Below are 19,979 nucleotides of genomic sequence, written 5' to 3'. Positions count from 1 at the left end.
TTAGGAATTTTTTTTTTATTTCTGTGAAGAATGTCATTGGTGTTTTGATAGAGATTGACAAGAAAACAGCTTTTCGGCTTCTAATGTATTCTTATTCATTTATTTGACTCTCAGGGTTCTTAATGATGTCTCTTCATGTTGGGGGATTTAGGTAGACCTAAAATCAGAATGGTTATGAAGTTTTTTATGTGGTAAAAATTTCACTTGTATGAGAGGTAAGGTAGGAGAGTAGAATTCTACAGAATTTGTAATCTCAAGAGTTTTTAAGGATGTGTATGTGGTTTTACTAATTTTAAGTAATATGAATTAACTTTAATGGTACTGAGTGTTTGCTATGTGTAAGGCATTAACATCAAGTGCTATTGCTATTGTGATATTAGAAGGTCTAGCAGCAAGATGAGATAATCCACAAAGCTTTATGGAGGGAATAGCATTCAGAAGGGCCTTGAAAGAAGCTAAAATGCCAACAGGCAGACGGGGGTCCTCCAAGCAGGATTAAGAGCGTGAGGAAAGGTAGAGGCGGTGGGAAGTCAGGGGGAGGCCTTGTGGCTTCCTGGACCAAATCTGGGCTTTGGCACTGGATAGTCCTGAGTTTACTTCCTGCTTCTGATACTCACTAGTCAAGTACCCACAGATTGCTCCCATCAGAGAAAGGGAGAAACCATCTCCCTCACAGAACATTTATGAGTACTCAGTGGAAAAGTTTCTGGCACGTAATTACTCAATAAATGTTACCTTTTTCCATTTTCTAAAAACAATGGGTCTTTTAGTTTTTCAGGAACCAAGAGTAGAAGAGAAATTCGATTTAGGGACTTTTTATGGCAATTTTTAAAAACCAAAGAATTGTGTTACTCTTGAGCCAAGGGGTAATTTGATTAAGTCAGTGAAAAATAGAGTTCATGGAGTTGTACACTAATATATTAGTATTAAGAAACCATGGTCCCTAGTTATGCTGCCTTGTTGGAAGGCATTGAGAACATTTTGTATGCTGAGCATCATGAATACATTGTCTGAATTATTAGCAGCCTCCAAATTAGTAATGGGGTTTTCCTGTGTGTTATTGATATTAAAATGCATTTTTCTTTGTTATTTGGCAGTAACCTACTTTCATTCCTAATTATGTTCTGCTCAGGCCAATGTGAGCACTGCTTTGTAATCTTGTGCACCCAGCAGTGGGGCACCATTTTTTGTAAGTGTCTAGACACGGCCTAAAGACACACTGGCAATGAGGAAAAGCTGGCAAGGCATAACAAATGTATTCTAGTTATTATCCAGATTTATGTGTCCCTTCCAGAAAGTACTATCATCTTATTCTCATCCTTTTCTACTGCCCACCCTCCCCCGCTTTGCAACTCTTTTACTCTATCATTGTTGTGATAAGAGAATGTTTTCCTGAAAGTAGAAGTTGTCATAAAATTTAAGTCCTGACCTATCATTTCAGTTCCTGGACACCTGTTTTCAGTGTGATACAGAAATTGGTCTGCACTTCTCAGATCAGATAGAATAATCCCTTATTTAAACAGCTGTCCCATATGGACAATGCACATTATGAGACAGTGCTATTTAGAATTTGAAATCCTTCTTCTTGAATTAGAAATAAGAATCAGCAAAAATTGCCATGCTGTTGCAGTTCCAGCATCATTTCACAGAGTACGTCTATAGGGATAGTATTTTTGGTAGCTGAAAATTATTACATAAATAATGTTGCATACCAATTAGTTGTGTTAAAATATATATTATGCACAGCTCTGTACTTTGGTTAAAAAGTTTCCTTGACAACATCATTTAACTTCTTACTGTTCTTTTCATGTTGCTAGTATAAATATCTAATATGTTTTTGTTCAAAACATCAATTAGGCTTCAGTATAATCTTTATTAATACAGATCTGTTATTACAAGCAGACTGCTGAGCTATGATAATTTGCACAGCAGGAACAATAAAATATCTTCTTTCTGTTTGATTCTATCCCAGAATGCTTGGCTTTATTTTATTCTTTTACAGAGCACACCAAAACCTTTCATGGTGTCTTTTACAATTCTAGTGAAACCTTTAAAGCTCATGTAAGCAAAAGCATTATTTTCTCCCAAGGTAAACAAAATGAAAAGGCCCCAAATTGAAGATAGATTGAAAACGACACATATTCATTATAGATCTCCCCTTTTCATGTCTTTCGTTCTTTTTCCTCATGTAGCCAGAACCCCCCACTTCCTGCGGATTCAGAACGTGGAAGTCAATGCCGGCCAGTTCGCCACCTTCCAGTGCAGCGCCATCGGCAGGACCGTGGCAGGAGACAGGCTCTGGCTACAGGTACGGTAACTTACTCCACCAGCTAAGTGGGAGTCCAGGGGAAGGAATGGATCTGCCCTGGGAGAGGAACGTGGAGAAACACAGCCAGCGTCAGGTCCCCAGTGAGGCTTTTCCTTTTATTAACAAGTGGCCAGATTACTAAACATTCTATATAAGCTAATTATTTTCTTCACACACCTTTTTATAATTTAGTTTTTTCTCTTTTGCTTTTGCTTAGCCATCTTGCTTGGGAGATCTGGTTGTCAAATTACTTTTAGAGGAGTATATTAAAGTATTAAATACAAAATATAATACTCTTCCCCTGCTCTTCTGGTGAAAAATCTAAAGAATCACACACATACACACACACAGTGTATAGACATTTTGTGATTTGAATTTCCAAGCAATAAGCCTAAACTTTGAAATTAATAATCTTTTACTTTTGAGCATTTAAAGTATAAATTTTTTAGTGTAATTGCAGATTGTGTGACTTATTTTAAAATTTTTGAAATTCCACCATGTGTATTTTGCATGGCAGAACATTTCATGGATAGATCTATGGTCTTAGGAATGCTGACAAAATGAGTGGGATTAAATTGCCTGTCCCCTCAAACCAGAATGCCACCCACTTCTTTAGGCTCTAGGTTTTGGGTTTTTTTTTTCTCCCTTAGTATTCTCCCACTTCATTTTTGTTTCTTCCTTTTAAGCCTTAATCTGCAGGCTGCTCATTCTTCATCTTGACTGGTGTTGATTTTTTTCCATTTCTTTCCTTGTTTTCTTTTGTGTGGGCTTTTTTAAAAAAAAAATATGACTTATTTTTAGTTTGCTACTGAGCTGTACTGACCTTCCTATTTCAGTCTTCCTGTGTAGACTGTTGAGTTTCACATTCCACGTGGGCTTCCACCTCTTCACACATGTTGGCTTCCTCTGCACCTGTCGCCTCTCCACCTCTATCACGCCTCTCCTTCTGCAGTATGGTTATGATTGTGATGTGTCACTTCTGTGTGACACTATAGTTTTTAAATCCCTTATCCCTGTTAATCATCACAATGTAAATCAATGGTCTTTTTATTCCTCTGTTTCTGGGGAAGTTGGGAGACGTGCAAAGGTACTATCCCAAGGTTACTCAGCACTGGGTTGTTTGCTGGGGAATATGTTCTAGAGAGAAGACTTCTCAAAAAGGATTGGGTCCTCTGCTGCTCTTGTTTCGTATCTGACTGTCCCTGTTAGAGACTTCCCTAGCCAGGGAGGAGGAATGTGTGCAGAGGACTGAAATTGTATGTTCCAAATTCATCTTTACTTTTTTCCTTGTCTCTGAAAGTTTTGTAATTGCTACTTTAAGAGCTTTTTGCATCATGAAAATTGTCTTCAGTATTGAACATTTTTTCTTTTTATCCCAGTTCTCAGTTGTTTTAAATTCTTGATATTAGGATTCAGAATTGTTTTCCCAGCTAGTGGTTGTTTGGTATTAAACACGATCAAGATTGGCTGTCTGTGGTAATTAATGATGAGACAGACATCTTCTGTGGACATTTTCCACAAAGCATTAAGCACCTGATAAAAATGAAATTATTCTTTTCATCTTTATCTCTAGAAATCTTACTTATTCAAGGAAGAATATCTTTTACTTCTAATATTTTTGATAATATTACTTGAGAGAATACAATATAAAGTGTAAGCTCTCTTAGACTTGGATATCTTAGAATATGTTATGTATTCCCAAGAATTTACAGGTATGTTGAGGACACTATTTGCTGTTTTTGTTTTTGCAAATGTCCTGGGCTTGGTATATCCCTGCTTAAACTTGAGCACTTATTTGGGGTTGGGAATCTTTCACTACTTCCCATTATAGTCGGGAACTTTTTTTTTAAAGAGAATTTGTCATGTGTGTGGAGAAAGCTAGTTGTTATTTTTGAAAAAAGGATCTAAATGCAGAGTTCTCATTCCTGACTCTACTGTAGAATCACTTGGGAGGTGGTTTTTGTTTTGTTTTATTTTGTTTTACATGTCTAGCCTATTCCCAGATTCTGATTTAACTCGTCTGGGGTGGGGCCCAGCATTCGATATTTTATTAAAGGCTTCCCAGCTGATTCCAGTATATACCAGAGTTGGAAATCACTAGTCTGTGATGCAAAATGCAACACATGTTTAAAATCAGGAAAGAAAAAAGGCACACATAAGGTATATAACTGGTCCCTGTATTCCGTAGCCTCGTACGACTGTCATGTTGAATTTCCCGTGTATTAGGTTTGGTTTTTTTTTTTTTCTATTGGATTTGAATTCCAGTGTTGGTCATTGTTTTCACAGTCCACTAGCGCCTTTCTTTTCTCTTGTCCAGTCTTTTCCTTGCCCTTCTTGTCACCAGTGACTGCTCATTGCCCGGCAGCTCTCTACACTGCACTGCAGAGGAGGGGATGACACAGAACTGTTATGACTTTGAATTTTTAAGTAAAATTTAGTTTGTCCTGGACTCAGATGCTATTTAGTTGTGAATCTTTGTGATGTTAGAATAATTTTACTGTTAAATAATTTATTTCCCCCGCTTGGGTAGGCATTGTGTGGGGAGGTGGTTATTTTATTAATAGCTTATGAAATGAGACCAGTGCCCTTCACTTGCAAGGATGGTCTCTGTTAGTCTCTGTGTGTGCCAAGAGGTTGCCCGTAGTGACGAGGATTTCCAGCAGGTGCCGGTTTTGCAGAGCTATTCCGCCCTCTTGCCTCAGGCCATTGCTTAGAGGTTGTGGGGAGACACAAACCAGGTCTCTCTGATCCAGAAGTATAATACTTTAATGCTGTAACAGTTTCAAAAATGCCTTTCTTTGTGTAAACTCACATGGATCCTCAAAGTAATTCTGAGATCCAGGCAGAAAATTGAAGGAAAAAATATTCATAGGTTTTTCTACGATTGGAATCTCCCCAAGAGTAAGTCAAGATTTAGAAATTAATAGCACATCTTTTATTTGGTGGACATCAGTGTTTTTGAGTGTAATCATTTATAGTCATTTTTGTTACTTGTGTTGCAATCCTTTGAGCCCCACCAGAGGTGTTTTACACAGAGTTTCATGGGTGTTTCCATTGTGTTATATCTGTTTTGTAGATGAGTGTGAGGTTCAGGATTGTCCTAGATCAAAAGGTAAATGGCATAGTTGGGGATAGTACAACCGTGTTTCTTTGCTTTTCCTCTACCACTGATTAATTCTGCTATGCTATGCTGTGTTCTCATATCTGGAAGGTAGGTGACTAGGCGTGTGCACTTACACTTTGTTAGAAGAATTTGGATGTGACCAACATTACAGGATTAATATCAAGGAGCCATCCTGACTATACTGAAAAATGTTCACATGTATTACATGTCATATTGATCCACACCTATAAAAAATGTCCAAGGTTTTGATTGTTTAAAATATAGATTAAATATAATCCCTGTCAGAGTCTTTTACAAAAACATAACACAAATAAATCTGATGACACTAATGAAGAAATGTTTATGATTAACAGATGTGTACCATCTGTTTGTATTTTCTTCATCTCGTCTGTGGACCACACAGGTTATTGCAATGTGAGATCAGTTTTTCTAGAATTCTGAACAACAGAATTAAACCCAGTACATGAGCAACCATCATTACAGCTGCAAAGTACTTAAAACCTTCCAGAAAATCTACACTAGGAAGACAGCATCTGTAGAACTCTTTTCTTATAGTACAAAATGGATATGCAACGAAGGCCTTGAAGATGCTTGCTGTATGCTGTTAGATACGGCAATCTATACGTACAAACATGGGCTGTAACATTGTGAGATACTAAAATGTATCTGTGAAAACTGTTCAAGCCCCTAAAATAAGAGTATATTTCTTGTTGTTATCAATTTTTCAATCACTTGTAACATTTGAAGCCTACATTTTGAAACTATTAATATCTCAGTATGTATGTCTGTATACATATACATTGTGTATATATGCACACATATATAAAAATTAGAAGAGAAAATGGAATTTTATTATCTTCCTTTTATGCTTTTTTAAATACTTTTGTTTGCTGATGGGCAACTTCTGAGTTGCAAATTTTTTATGTAGTCATTGACCTTTAAACCATGTTTAATTGTATTAAAACTACTTTCTTTAGTATTTCAAATTTTTATTATTTTCCTACATTTGCTTGTTTGTCTTGGGAATTCATACTTATAATACGTATTTGAGCTTTTCAGTAAAGGAAGGTGGTGACAAAAGCTAGCTAGTGTTGCTGTTCATACATCTGCAGGTGAGTCCACCACACAGTTCCCGGCACGTTTATTTTGTTAATAAACCCTCCTCTTCTCCTGCTTCTGGTCCTGATTTGGTATTTTTATAACTCTTTAATTCATTTCTGATCATTGTTGGAGACTCTCCCATTCCTTACACTTCTTACGTAGTTACCACATCCTACTCAGAGTGGGTAGGAAATAAAAAGGTTCAGCCTCCACGCAGAAAGCACGGAGGCTGGTAGAGATGCCTTTTCGACAGTGGCCGAGTGGAAACTTCGGTCAGGCCCGGGGTTGATGTGTGTGTGTTGAGTGAATGGCAAAGAAAACTTGAAAAAGAACCGTTTTCTCTTAATAGATCTTAGAGGTTCCGACCATTTTTAAATGACTTAACTTTTAGAATTACATAATTATGTGGCCTCTGAAATTGGGACCATCTTCAGATTAAATTCTTAATTTTATTAACAAGAAAACAGAGTCCCAGAAAAGGTAGAAGACGCACAGTGATATGTTCAGCTTTTATATTTATTACAGGTAACTACATTTTATTAGTGAAACTCAGTTTTAAATATATAATACATTTATGTTTGTATGTATATATCTGTATGTATAACTTAATTTATTTACAAAATAGTGAACTTTGTCAATTGAACATTTTTCTGCACTGAGTGATCTTGCATTTCAAATAATATTAGCCTTTTAATCAGATAGTCTCAGACTTACTGTGGAAATATCTGTGTTAAACTTTAGAACTTTAGAATCCATCATAGCACAACATAATTGAGAGTTTTACTCTTTTGCAAACAGAGCTTCAGTTTATTATAAGTTAGGTACCAAAATAGCCTTTTAAAATGATTTCACAATATGCATCAGTTCATATAAATAGAAAAGGTAATCACAGGATGTTACTGTAAAGTACTGTAGCCCTCCCCCAGCCATCTGAGGTTTCACTTTCCACTCTTTCAGTCACCTGTGCTCAACTGCAGTCTGAAAACATTAAATGGAAAATTTTAGAAATAAACAATTCATAAGATTTAAATTGCATGCTGTTCTGAGTAGCGTGGTGAAATCTCTTGCTGTCCTACCCTGTCCCGCTCGGGACGTGAATCAGACCTTTGTCCAGCAGATCCACGCTGTAGTTGCTGTCCGTTCACCACTAGTTAGTGACTCAGGAGCTGTCTCCGTTCTTAGATCAGCTGTCATGGAATCACAGTCCAGTGTTCACAGCATCCTTATTTTACTTAATTGTGTCACAAAAGCTCAAGAGTCAAAGACGCTGGCAATTCAGATATGCCAAAGAGAAGACATAAAGTGCTTCCTTTAAGTGAAAAAGTGCTCAACTTAAGGAAAGAAAAAAAAAGTATATGCTGAGCTAGCTGAGATCTACGATAAGAATGAATCTTGTATCCCTGAAATTGTGAGGAAGGAAAAAGAAATTCATTCTAGTTTTTATGTTGCACTTCAAACTGCAAAAGTTACAGCCAGAGTGTGATAAGTGCTTAGTTAAGAAGGAAAAAGCATCAAATTTGTGGGTGGGAGAAATGAACAGAAATGTGTTCTGATTGACAGCGGTCAGGTTTGGTGCTATCCATGATTTCAGGCATCTCTAGGGGGGTCTTGAAATGTATGTCCTGTGGTTAAGGGGGGACAACTGTTAAACACACTGGCACAACCCAGCACCTGGAATAGTGCCTGTGGCATTGCAAATGCTCAGCGAATATAACTACCAGTGCGTGGATCTTACTGACTACTGGGACAAATCATGTGTTTCCTCCTAGGCAGGTTCAGAGTTGGAGCAGGCAAACAGGCAGAGAGGGCGGTTTCTGTCCTTCTGGGATGCTTGCTTTAGGCCCACAGTTCCTGTCCAGAGAGATGGAGAGGAGGGATATGTGGAACCTGGTGGCATCTCTTCTGCTGTTTCAGATTATACAGCAAATACCATGCAGAGTTGCAAACACTGATTAAGAGAAACAGGCATATGTTAGAGTAATTTTAGAAGCAAATATTGTCAATATATCATCTTTCCAAAACTGTCATTTATTGTACTCTTTCCCTAGGCTTTTTTATTCTCTATCATAAAAATTTTTTAAGTCTTGCCATAGCACCTCAATTAAAAGTAATAGAAATATACCTTTAATAAGGAAATTATTCCATTTGAGTTTGCACAATGACAACACCTGTGTATAGTAACAGATGAATTAAACCTACCTGCTCTACCTTTTGTAAGGAATGTAATTCAATATGAGCTCTTAATTTGGGTAGTTTAATTTTCTTAAAAAAAAAAAACCTGGAGTTAAAACTTTTTTACTCTTTTTAGCAGTTGGCCTACAGAAAGATATATTTTTTTGAGAGTTTGACATATAATTCCACTTAGCTGAGTATGAGTTACTCAATTGTGAAAAAAGTATTTCTCACCAGTCTAATAAATTTCTCATGTTCTTTTTCTGAGCTCAGATAATTTTGGACCTTTTATTTCCTGAGGAAAAAAGGGAAATCTTGAGATTCTTTTTGTAACTTACAATGATTCTTATAGGAACAGGTTCTCTGACCTACTATAGAATTTGGCTTATGAAGAAATTATAAGTTGTATGAATAGTATTTACATTACTGACTTCAACAGATGTATTTGAAATGAGATAATTATAACTACATTTGCTAAGTACTGCTGTGTGCTAGGTACCAGGTGATGTTCAGGCATTTTTGTCCTTGATCCCTATAAGAACTTTATTATGTGCCCATTTATGGAAGAAGAAACTGAGGCTCAGAAAGTTTTAATGATTTTTCCAATGGTACATTGCTAATAACAAGAACTGTGATTTCAACCCAGGCCATCTATGTTCAAAATCTATGTCCTGAACCATAATGTCTCTTGTGTAGTACAGAGAAGAACCTAAACATTTTCTCATGAATTCATAAACAACATGTAATAATCTAAATGATAGCTTTTATCAGAATTTAAAATTAAAATTTTTTGTGTACGCGGTTTTGCCTTGGCTTTTTGTTAAGTGATGTGTATGTGTGGTCAACCTTTCATGGTGCCTTTTAGCTTCATTTATAGATTATGAGGGAAAAAATCATAACTGTTTTTCAGAACAATTTTGTTATATATAAAAGCCACAAAATGATTTGAAAAGAAGTAAAATTATGGTTACCTTGGCAAGCTTAACTTGGGTATTTTATACCATATATATTAAAGCATAAATTTAACATCACTTAGCATCATAGAAAATACCAGAAATGCACAAAGAGGACTGTCTTCAGTTGCTATAGGAACCATTTGCTCTCTAAAATTTTGAGTGGTTAAAATCACATCCATTATTGTTTTAGTCAGTTAAATATCTATGTCTATATAATATAATATTAAATGTTCAGATTGGAACCACTGAAAGCCGTCAAGCATACAGCGTATGTTTTAACTTAATATGGTTTTGGATTACTTTAATTTAAAGGTAAAGCTTTCTTTTATATTGATAAAACAGTATGACTTATCTAGGGAGATTCTAGAAGAAATTAATAAATTTCACTTTGTGATATTACCTTAGTCAAAAAAAAAAAAAAAGATGCAAGCAGCTGGCACTTCAGCCAGGATGCAGCAGGAACAGCCAGGGCAGCTTTCTTCTCCCCAGCAACCAACCACAAGGTATCCTGGCCAGGACTTGAAATTGGACTTTGGAAACTACAGGTCAAGATGTTTGTTTTTTTTTTTTCTGGAGGGCAGAACAAAAAGGCATCAGCCACTAATTTTAAGGGCTGCTCCCTTTGGACCTATGAGTCATAAATCCTGTGAAAGTCTTTCTTCTCTTTCTTTTCTCATATTCGTTGGAAGGTTCACTGGCTTACTTGTTTCTGAGCGTCCAAGGCCATCCCATGAAAAGGGAAGGCAGAGGTGACCATGGCCCCCCTGGAATTGCGCGAGTGAGGGCTCTGAATCTGAGATCATTTGTCTCTTCTGTCAGCAATACAGGCCTGGGAATGAGGATCCTAGAGACTCTGGACACTGTTAATGTCTCTAGTTTTTCCCTCTTCTGTCTGTCATTTTTGGAAGGGGCGGAAAAAAGGGAAAGAATTTTAGCTAGAAGATTTATGTATCTGTTTTAGGTGGCCCTGAACGCCCTTGAAGATTTTCAGTCTGGTAATCTGGAATTGTGTACCTGGAAAAGAGGGAGAAAGGTTTACTTAGCTCCTTCCTTGAGATAGAAAGAAAATTTGACAACTTTTGAGGGATTTTAATTTCGGAAATGTCTGTAGGACCATAGATGGGGGACGTAGAGCAAACTTTGTGCTTGCAGTCCCGGCACAGCACGGTTTGGGGCAAGGCTGTAGGCATCTCTGACTGGCACACAGCAGCAGCCAGGCAGCTCCAGCAGAGGGTGAGCTCTGAAGTCATAAAGCGGGTCATTATTCTCCACCACACTCTCCTACTTGTGCATTGCCGTCCTTCACTCCCTTCTTCCAAAGGAAAGGGAATCAGCTATTGTCCGAATACAAGTTTAAGTGTAGTTTTCCTCTAAGAATTGATGTCCACTAAACACAAGGATAAGTGACAAGTTAGTGAAGTTTCTGTTTATTCTTGAGATTTATAGACCAATTATAACCTTTATTTCAGAAAGTTATATTCCACACTTTCTGTGTCTAGGGGTGTGGTTATTAGTTGTGCAAAGGTTGTGGCTCAGCAGGGCTGCTGCCACTTGGATACGGCTCCCTTCCACCAAACTGAATTTTCTCTTGTGTTGTCGAGGGACCTTTACCATATAATGGCCCTGTTCTTTTGCACAAAGTGAGTAACACTTAGATAAAATGGCTCTTTGATTCCTATAGCATTAGGATATTGATAAGCCAGCTGCAAAACTGTCTGTTTTCTTGGGAAAATAGTGATGGTTAAAATAGTCCATCAAATGTGCAAAAATGGGAGATTAGTTTCTAATTGCTCCTTTGATGAAGGTTTTATTTTTAATTTTATTGTAGAAATTGTAAACTTAAACAGAGATAAAGAGAATAGTATAATGAACTTAATATACTCAACCTCCAGCTTCAACAACTAACAATATGTGACCAAATGTCTCATCTGTATTTTCACCTGCTCTCCTCTGATTATTTCAAAGCAATAACTGTAAATGTTTTTCTAAAACAAAGGTTGGCATGCTTTTTCGGTAAAGGGTCAGATAGTAAATTCTGCAGGCCACGGGGCTGCAACTACTCAACTCTGCTATTGTCACACCAGAGCAGTCAGAGATGGACACTGTAAAAGAACAAGCATGGCACTCTTCAATGCGACTTTTTTTAATGGACAGTGAAATTTGGATTTTGTGTAATTTTAATTGTTGCAAAATGTTATTCTAATTTTTTTTTTCAACCATTTAAAAATGTAGAGACCATTCTTAGCTTTCAAACTCTGCAAAACAGGTAACGGGCCAAATTTAGCATTTTTGACCCCTGTTCTAAAAGATAAAAGCCCCTAAAAAAATAATCACTGTATAAGTAGTGTAAATTCACAAGTTGATGATGACGACTATGTAAACACGTGTAAGCCCTAGAAAAATAATCAGTATTCAGCTTTCCTTGACTATTTTATAACTTTATTTCTCCTAGCAGCTTGTTTGAATTGTGATTGCAATAAAGTTTACACTTTGCAATTGGATGTGGAGTCTCTTAATCCTTCTCGTATTTATCTTCTCCACCCATTCTTCCCTGTTTTGTGGCCATCGTGATTGCTGTGGAAACTGTCCTGTCCTTTCCCATATTTGGGGTTTTGCTTGTCGCCTTCCTGTCCTTATTTAAAGTATTCTATTATTTCTAGCAAACTGTGTCTCTTTTTGTGACATTATCAGCCATTGATGATCATTGCCTCAGTTTGGTAATCTATTAGGGGTTGCAGAATGGTCCAATTCTATCACTTTCATTGTTTAGTAGGTGGAATACTTCTAAAAAGAAAGGCTCTTCCATATCGACTATTTGGTTACCTTGATAGTGAATGATAATAAAGGGAAGATGGTGTAAATGCTTAATACTTTGTCTTTTTTTTAAGCAAATTTTCAAATTAATGAGGTGGCTCACTGGCATCACCTAAAAGTGACCATGGTGGTTATTGTTATTACTGTCGTTGTTGTCATCATTATCAACTTGTGGATTTAAACACTTTCCATGTGTTTGAATCCATTACAGTTGTCTTTATTGCTGCTCAAATCTTGCCCCATCCACCGCAGTGGGGCTTACTGAGAGTGGATGACTCCTGACGTGAGCTGTCCCAGATAGCTGCTTTGCTTTCTGGTGTGATAACGTGTTCTGGGTTTATGTTTTCGATTTTCCACCTCAGACCCAGAATTAGCCATTTCTCCAGGGCATTCTGGCTCTTTCTCAGCCGTGATAATGGCTAGCCTGGTCTTTGAGATTATGTTCAGTGGGAAGCACGGGCACTGCCACCTTCCCCATGCTGGAGTGCCACAGGTACAGTTTGGGAGTGAGTGGGCTTGCGTCTTAGCCTTTAAATACTAAGAAAATATTAGCGTCGAGCTCCTTAGTTTGATTTGGCTGAGTTAATCCTGTCAACAGTTGGATATTTGATTTTAAGACTAAAGAATTTCTAATTTCATTGTTCTTTCTCATTACTAGATTTATTATGTATATCCTGCATTATTTGGATGAACTTCTAAATAATATTTAAACAGAGGTTTGGTAAATAACATTAATCAGATAATACAAATATATGATGAAATAAACTGTGTCTGATAACAGAATGAGGTTCTAAATCTCCACGATCAACTTCTACTTGAACATGCCTATAAGATGCTCAAATAATACAATATTCTTTTGCGTATCTGTATATAACTTTGGCTATCTGTATATTCATTAGTCAGTTTAAAGTATGCTTGTCAATATATATTGGTAGTATTTGATGCTATGAGTAAGAACTTCTGGTTCTATTACAGTATTCTAAATTGATATTTGGGTTAGCGAGGCTGTGGCCTAGAAACTAAAGGTCACCACTATCTTAATAGTTAAAATAAGATACATGGGCTGTAGAAAGTGTAGATTTGGTGAGGTAATCAATTAATATTGGATTTAGCTTATGAGATGTTTCAGATAAAATTACTGCAGGCCCTGCTAATGTTATTAGTGATCTTGATGGTAGTAAGAGTTTCAATCGGGATTTTACAAATGGGCATATTTGAAAGTGGGATAATACGGGCTATTTTTGCTATTGAAGTAATGAAAATGCAGTTTAATCTCCACCTGTGTGGCTGAGAAAGAGGGACTGGCTCATATCTGCTCTAAGCCTGTGCACTCCAAGCAGCTCCAAAATGCCTGAGATTGATTAATTTGCTGCAAGTGCTGCTAACTTCCCAGACCGCAATTTCTTTCAATCATTGCTCTGATTATTGTGAAACTATTTCTGAAAGACTTAATATGTATCTTTTTGCTGGTAAATTACTGCTCATTTAGAAGTCCTAGAGTTAGTCCATTGCATAAAAAAAGGTTGTAAGTCTAATTTAAATAACTATCAGTACTTTTTTCTGCCTTGCTCAAATTGAAATACATGCATGTTTAAAGATAATCTTGCTTTTATGAAGAGCTGTATTTAACCTAGTAAGATCATCTCTCAGGCATCGTCATTATGCTGGTTTCATTAAATTAACAAAGGATGGGTCAATAATTTCTTTAACAGCCCTGGGCATTCCATTGTCATACTTTGTGTGGAGTCTGAGGTTTTTGTCCCTAACAGTTGTGTTCTGGGCTCTCTCTCCTTGTGAGCTTTCACATGGCAAAGAACAGCCTGGGTGCCCAGCCTTTGTCCTTGGTCATTTCTCCTGATTCTTCTGTCCTGCTATTAAGAATGTAGAGCTCTCGTGCTTGGCAGGGCTTTCTCTTCCTAACTCTGTAAAAATTGGGAGAAATCTGGCTGGGAAATTTGCTATCTCTACCTGATGTACATTTTCATCATTTTGTTCCTCTAAAGGTTCCCCATAGGCTCCTAGCTGCTCAGTAGTACCCGAGGTTCTGAACATATTGTCCTTTCTGAGCATCGCTGTCATGGAGAGAGGACAACAGGGAAAAGGACTTTCATCTTTCTGCCCTTGTCCTGCATCAGAGGAATCGGGGTGGTCACTATTCCCTGCACGTCCCAGTTTAATTCCAGTTGAGGAAGGGAATATGACCAACAGGCTTCTTAAAATCAACTAATTTAGTCACTTGTTCAACGCCTAAATCCCTGTTAGTATCACCACCTCACCTCCCTGGGAGGTGTCAGGCATGGTTTGTGTGCTAGAGATACAGGAGTCAAAGCGTGGCAAAGATCCCTCCTTCAGGGGACGTGCATTCCAGTTGGGGAGATAGACAGGGACCGCAACAAGGAAGTGAATTATGTAGTGTGTTAGGAAGGGGTCAGTGGTATTCAAAAAGGAGCAGCTAGACAGTGCCACACAGGAGAATGTTTCAGTTTTAAATTTAGGGGTCAGGTTAGGCATTAGTGAGAAGAGAGTTTAGCAGTCACTGGAAGGAGGGAGGGGAGTTAGCTACGGTGGGGAGAGCATTTCAGGAGGAGGAAGACACAGGGCCCAGGAGGAAGTGCTGTGTGCTGGGTTTTTTCAGCACAGGAGTTAGAGCTACCACTTCTCCAGACACTTTATTTCTGTTAATACATCTGAATGTTGAATGAGGTTTTTAAAAAATCTACTTCACAATCTTTATATGTTTTTTAATGATGGAGATTCTCCAAAGTCGTATCTGCAGTTATCCGCTCATGAAGTCTCATTTTGTAAGGAAGTACAGGATTTACATTTATTTTGATCGATGCTTATCTTCTTAGTTTAAATTCATTGTTTGCCTTTGTAGATATCTTTTTTTATCCCTTTTTGTCCATTCATGTGCTCGTTCGTTGTCACCTCTGCATTTGATAAGCCCATCTATGACTTTATCAAAGGGATGGATAAGTCTGCTGGGGAAGTCGCGGACGAGGCACCAGAAACAGACGTCAGCACTGATGCCGACAAGCAGCTGCGGCTCTGGTCATTCCCTCGTTTCTAGTCCACCTGAGCTTCCTGGTGTTTATCCCATACTGCTCTGCCTGTGTCCGCAGAGCTCCCTAGGGGATGCTGCATGGTGCTTGGCAAGTACTCTGAACGCTGCGTCCGCCTCATTTCCTAATGGCCCAGGAAACAGGATTTGACACTGTAGAGGAGAAAGAGTGTTAGCCTCTCCTCGCCCACTGCAAGGTTCACGGCTAAAACCCCTATACCAAAAAACAGATTAACAAGAGAAAAAAAAGCATAAAAATGTATTTAATATAATATTTTACATGACACAGGAGCCTTAAGTGAAGGCCCAAAGACTATGGGAAAACTGTGTATTTTTATGGACAATCACACAAAAGTGTGGTTGGAGGACAAAAGGGTCTGATCTAGTGGTGATATACTGGGGAAACTTAGCAAGGCTTGTTTGTTCAGATTCTTCTTGGCCTCTGTGTGTGACACTCCCTACCTCCAGGTGTAGGGCAGGACACCTGTCATATGAGGGTTTGTAGGGGAGGGAGGAGGTAGGAGAAGGACAAAGAATGACCTTACTGCTTCTGTGTTTTTTAAATTTCTTTTGGCTTGAAATGCTCAGTATGACAAGGTGTCATGTTTTGGGGTAGCTTTTCCTGAACTGCATCAACACTAACAAAATAATGGATGAGATCTCTCTCTCCCCTTCTCCCCACCCCTTATCCCAAGTACTTTGGAAGGGCTTTCTCCTTATTTCTCCTCCATTGACCCAGATGTGGACTGCATTACCTCAGATGTGGATTGCTCAATTTTGCATGTCATTTGATAATGTTACTGAAAGCTCAGCACTTCTCCACGAGGCCGAATCAGAAGAGAATCAGAAGAATAAGGACAAATGGTTTGGGGAGGAGGAAAGAGAAGTTTTAATACTTTGCCGGCAAAGGAGGAGGATGGAGACTCCTGTCTGAAATGCCATCATCCTAATAATAAGCAGAAAAACAGAGCTTTTAAAGGATGGGTTCTCAGCTTCAGGCAATTACTGTTCAACTGCAGTTGATGATTCTGATTGTCCCATCTCTGCTGAAGACAATCCCCCTGACCTTCACCCAGGACCTCCCTGTACCAGGTCTGGGCTAGGCCATTTCGTTTAGCACAAATAACAAAAGACTGACGCTGCCCCTCCCAACCACTGGACCAAGGCAGGGATGCAGGCTTTAGTTCTCAAAAAGGAGTGGAGGATATTTTAAAGAGACAGAAAATATTTTTGCCATTTTTTCAGGCCATTCATTCCCTCTGTGACAATAATAGAGCTAATATAGAATCTGAAGTTGCTGTTGGACCTGAAAAAGTTTTCCACATGAAGAAACAAGGAGACTTGTATTAAACTATAAGTGTTGAGATTTAAAAGGAAAAAATTAAATAATGTCCTTCAAGGTACAGATTGTTTTTCCCGTGGAATGATGCCTCTCTCTTTCATGTCTGGGCATTTGGGCTGAATAATAGTCTATTAAATGTATTTGTGACATTTGGTTTCTCCATTCTTCTGTTGTTAGAAAGTTGGGTTGTTATCTACCTTTTGGCAATCATAATAATGGTGCCATGAACATTAGTGTATACGTACTGTATTTGTTTGAGCCCCTGTTTTCAATTCCTTTGGATGGTATGTAGTAGAACATCTGGGTAGAATAAAATTCCATGTTAAACTTTTGGAGGAATTACTAAACTGTTTTCCACAATGGCTGTATCATTCCCACCAGCAATGCACAAGAGTTCCAATTTCTTTACATCCTTGCCAATATTATTTTTCATTATTTTTGATAATAGCTGTCCTACTAGGTGTAAAGTACTCATTGTGGTTTTGATTTGTGTTACCCTAATGACTAATGATATTGAGCATCTTTTTGTGTGCTTATTGGCCATTTTTATATCTTTTTTTGAGAAATGTCTAAATCCTTTGCCCATTTTAATTAGGTCTTTTTGTTGTTGAGTTGTAGGACTTCTTTATTTTCCTAATAATATTATGGTATTATTTTATTTCAAAATATTAAGGAGGTACAAATGTTTTTGGTTACATGGATCACTTTGAAATACTTGAGTCACAGCTGTAAGTGTGCCCATTACCCAAATAATGTTCATTGTACCCATTAGGTAGGTTTTTACCCCTCCTCCTCCCCACTTCCCCTGCATTATTTCCAGTGAGTTTTACTTCCCTCTGCACATGTGTGCTCATTGGTTAATTCCAGTTGAATAATGAGTACATGTGGTATTTGTTTTTCTAATCTTCAGATACTTTGCTTAGGAGAATGGTCTCTAGTTTCCTCCAAATTGCTGTAAAAGGCATTAAGTCATCCTTCTTCATGGCTGAGTAGTATTCCATGATATACATATACTGCATTTTATTAATCTGCTCATGAATTGATGGGCACTTGGATCGATTCCACATCTTTGCAGTTGTGAATTATACTGCAATAAACATTCAAGTGCAGATATCTTTTTGATGGAAAGCCTTCTTTTCTTTTGGGAAGATACCTAGTAGTGGGATTGCTCAATCAAATGGTAGGTCTATTTTTAGTTCTTTAAGGAATCTCCATACTGTTTTCCATAGAGGGTGCACTAATTTGCAGTCCCAGTAAGAGTGTATAAGCATTCCTTTCTCGCTGCATCCATGCCAGCATCTATTGTTTTTGGACTTTTAATAGAAGTTATTCTAATGGGAGTAAGGTGATATCTCATTGTGGTCTTAATTTGCATTTCCCTGATGATTAGTAGGACTTCTTAATATAATCTGGATCATAATCCATTATCAGATACATGATTTTGAAATATTTTCTCCCATTCTGTTGGTTATCTTTTCACTCTCGTGGTAGTGTTATTTGCACAAAAATTTTTACATTTTAATTTTGATGAAGTCTAATTTATTTTTTGTTATCGTTGCTTACATCATATTTAATAAATCAATTCCAAATCCAGGATCATGAAGAATTTTCCCTTTGTTTTCTTCTAAGAGATTTATAGTTTTAGCTCTTGAGTTTAGGTATTTGATACATTGAGTTAATTTTTACATAAGGTATAAGTTAGAGGTCCAACTGTATTCTTTTACATGTGGATATCAAATTTTTACCATTACCATTTGTTGGAAAACACTGCCCTTTTGCCATTGAATGATCATATTTCCTTGTTGAAGATGAGTGGGCCTTATTTATGAGGTTATCTTCGGGTTCTCTGTTTGAGTCCATTGGTCTATGTCTGTCTGTAGGCCAGTACTACACTGTCCTTTTGATTACTGTAGCTTTCTAGTAAGGTTTGAAGTTCAGAAGCATGAGTCCTCCAACTTTATTCTTTTGTTGTAGCTACAGTAGTAGCTTTTGAATAGAACTCTTAATAGTACATAAGACCCAACACAACCTTAAAGATTTGCTGTGTAGCTCTGACAAATCAAGATACACAACTACTGTATGTCTTCAAAAAGCCATAGACTTTTTTTGTTTCCTGGATGGTTGTTGTATTAGTGTCCTTTTGCTGCTGTAACAAATTTCCACAAATTTAGTGGCTTCATTATCTTACAGTTCTGGAGGTCAGAAGTCCTAAAATAAGGTGGATCCAGGGTTGGATCCTTCTGAAGGCTCTGGAGGATGATCTGTTCTTGCCTTTTCCAGCTTCTAGATACCCCCTTTGTTTCTCGGCTCACAGTCCCCTCCTCCATCTTCAAAGCATATCACCCCAACAGTTGCTTCTGTTACCGTATCTCCTCCTTTTGCATTTGACTCTCTTGCCTTCCTCTTATAAGGACCCTCATGATTACATTGGGGACACCCAGATAATCCAGCATAATCATCCTATCTCCAGATCCTCATTGTAATCATACCTACAAACTCCCTTTTGGCATGTAAGGTAACGTAGTCACAGGTTCTGGGACACAGACCTCTTTGGGGACCCTTACTCTGCCTACTGGAGTCATGATGAGTCTGGGCGATGACGGACACACAGAACCTCTAAAATACCCATTTTTTTTCCATATTAGTCTCCCTTGTAAATAGAGATAAATTGTGTAATTCTAGGATTTGGGGTATAAATCAGTTAATTTAACAGAACCTCATTTTTTCTTTTACCTCTGGATCATTTATTCCACTGAAGCTGTGATTCCTAGAGTCAGCCAATATTTATTGAGTCCTATTGATTGTTAGTTTGCCTGAGAACACAAAAGGAATAAGAAATGACCTCTGACCTTAAGGACCTTGTGGTCTGCTAGAGGAGAGAGATGTTACTGCAGTATAATACAAGTTTTGTTGATTTTGTTTCCTAAATATATTTAGAATTCTTCTCTTCGTCTCTGTCATTCCTCTTGTTTTTTCATTTGTTACTATGATTTCTGAAAAAATTTTACCAAATCTTTCTTGATACCAGTTGGGCTCACACACTGTTTCCTTCAGTTGTTACTGTACCTGCAGATGTGTTCATGTCACCCCTTTGCCTAAAA

At 37.7% G+C, this 19,979-nt stretch overlaps 1 protein-coding gene across 4 annotated transcripts in view; it reads left to right on the top strand.

The window, feature by feature from the left end:
* Positions 1-19,979, top strand: part of PTPRM (protein tyrosine phosphatase receptor type M) — a 773,614-nt gene that overhangs the window by 293,311 nt on the left and 460,324 nt on the right. For all 4 annotated transcript variants that reach the window (XM_045527889.1, XM_045527892.1, XM_045527891.1 and 1 more), the window contains exon 5: positions 2,193-2,308. In XM_045527889.1, coding sequence (XP_045383845.1) covers positions 2,193-2,308 — 116 coding nt within the window. The remainder of the gene's footprint in view (positions 1-2,192; positions 2,309-19,979) is intronic.

This window comes from Lemur catta, chromosome 16 (genome assembly GCF_020740605.2).
Source record: "Lemur catta isolate mLemCat1 chromosome 16, mLemCat1.pri, whole genome shotgun sequence".
In the NCBI taxonomy this organism is placed as follows: domain Eukaryota; kingdom Metazoa; phylum Chordata; class Mammalia; order Primates; family Lemuridae; genus Lemur; species Lemur catta.
This window is presented reverse-complemented; position numbering and strand designations above follow the sequence as displayed.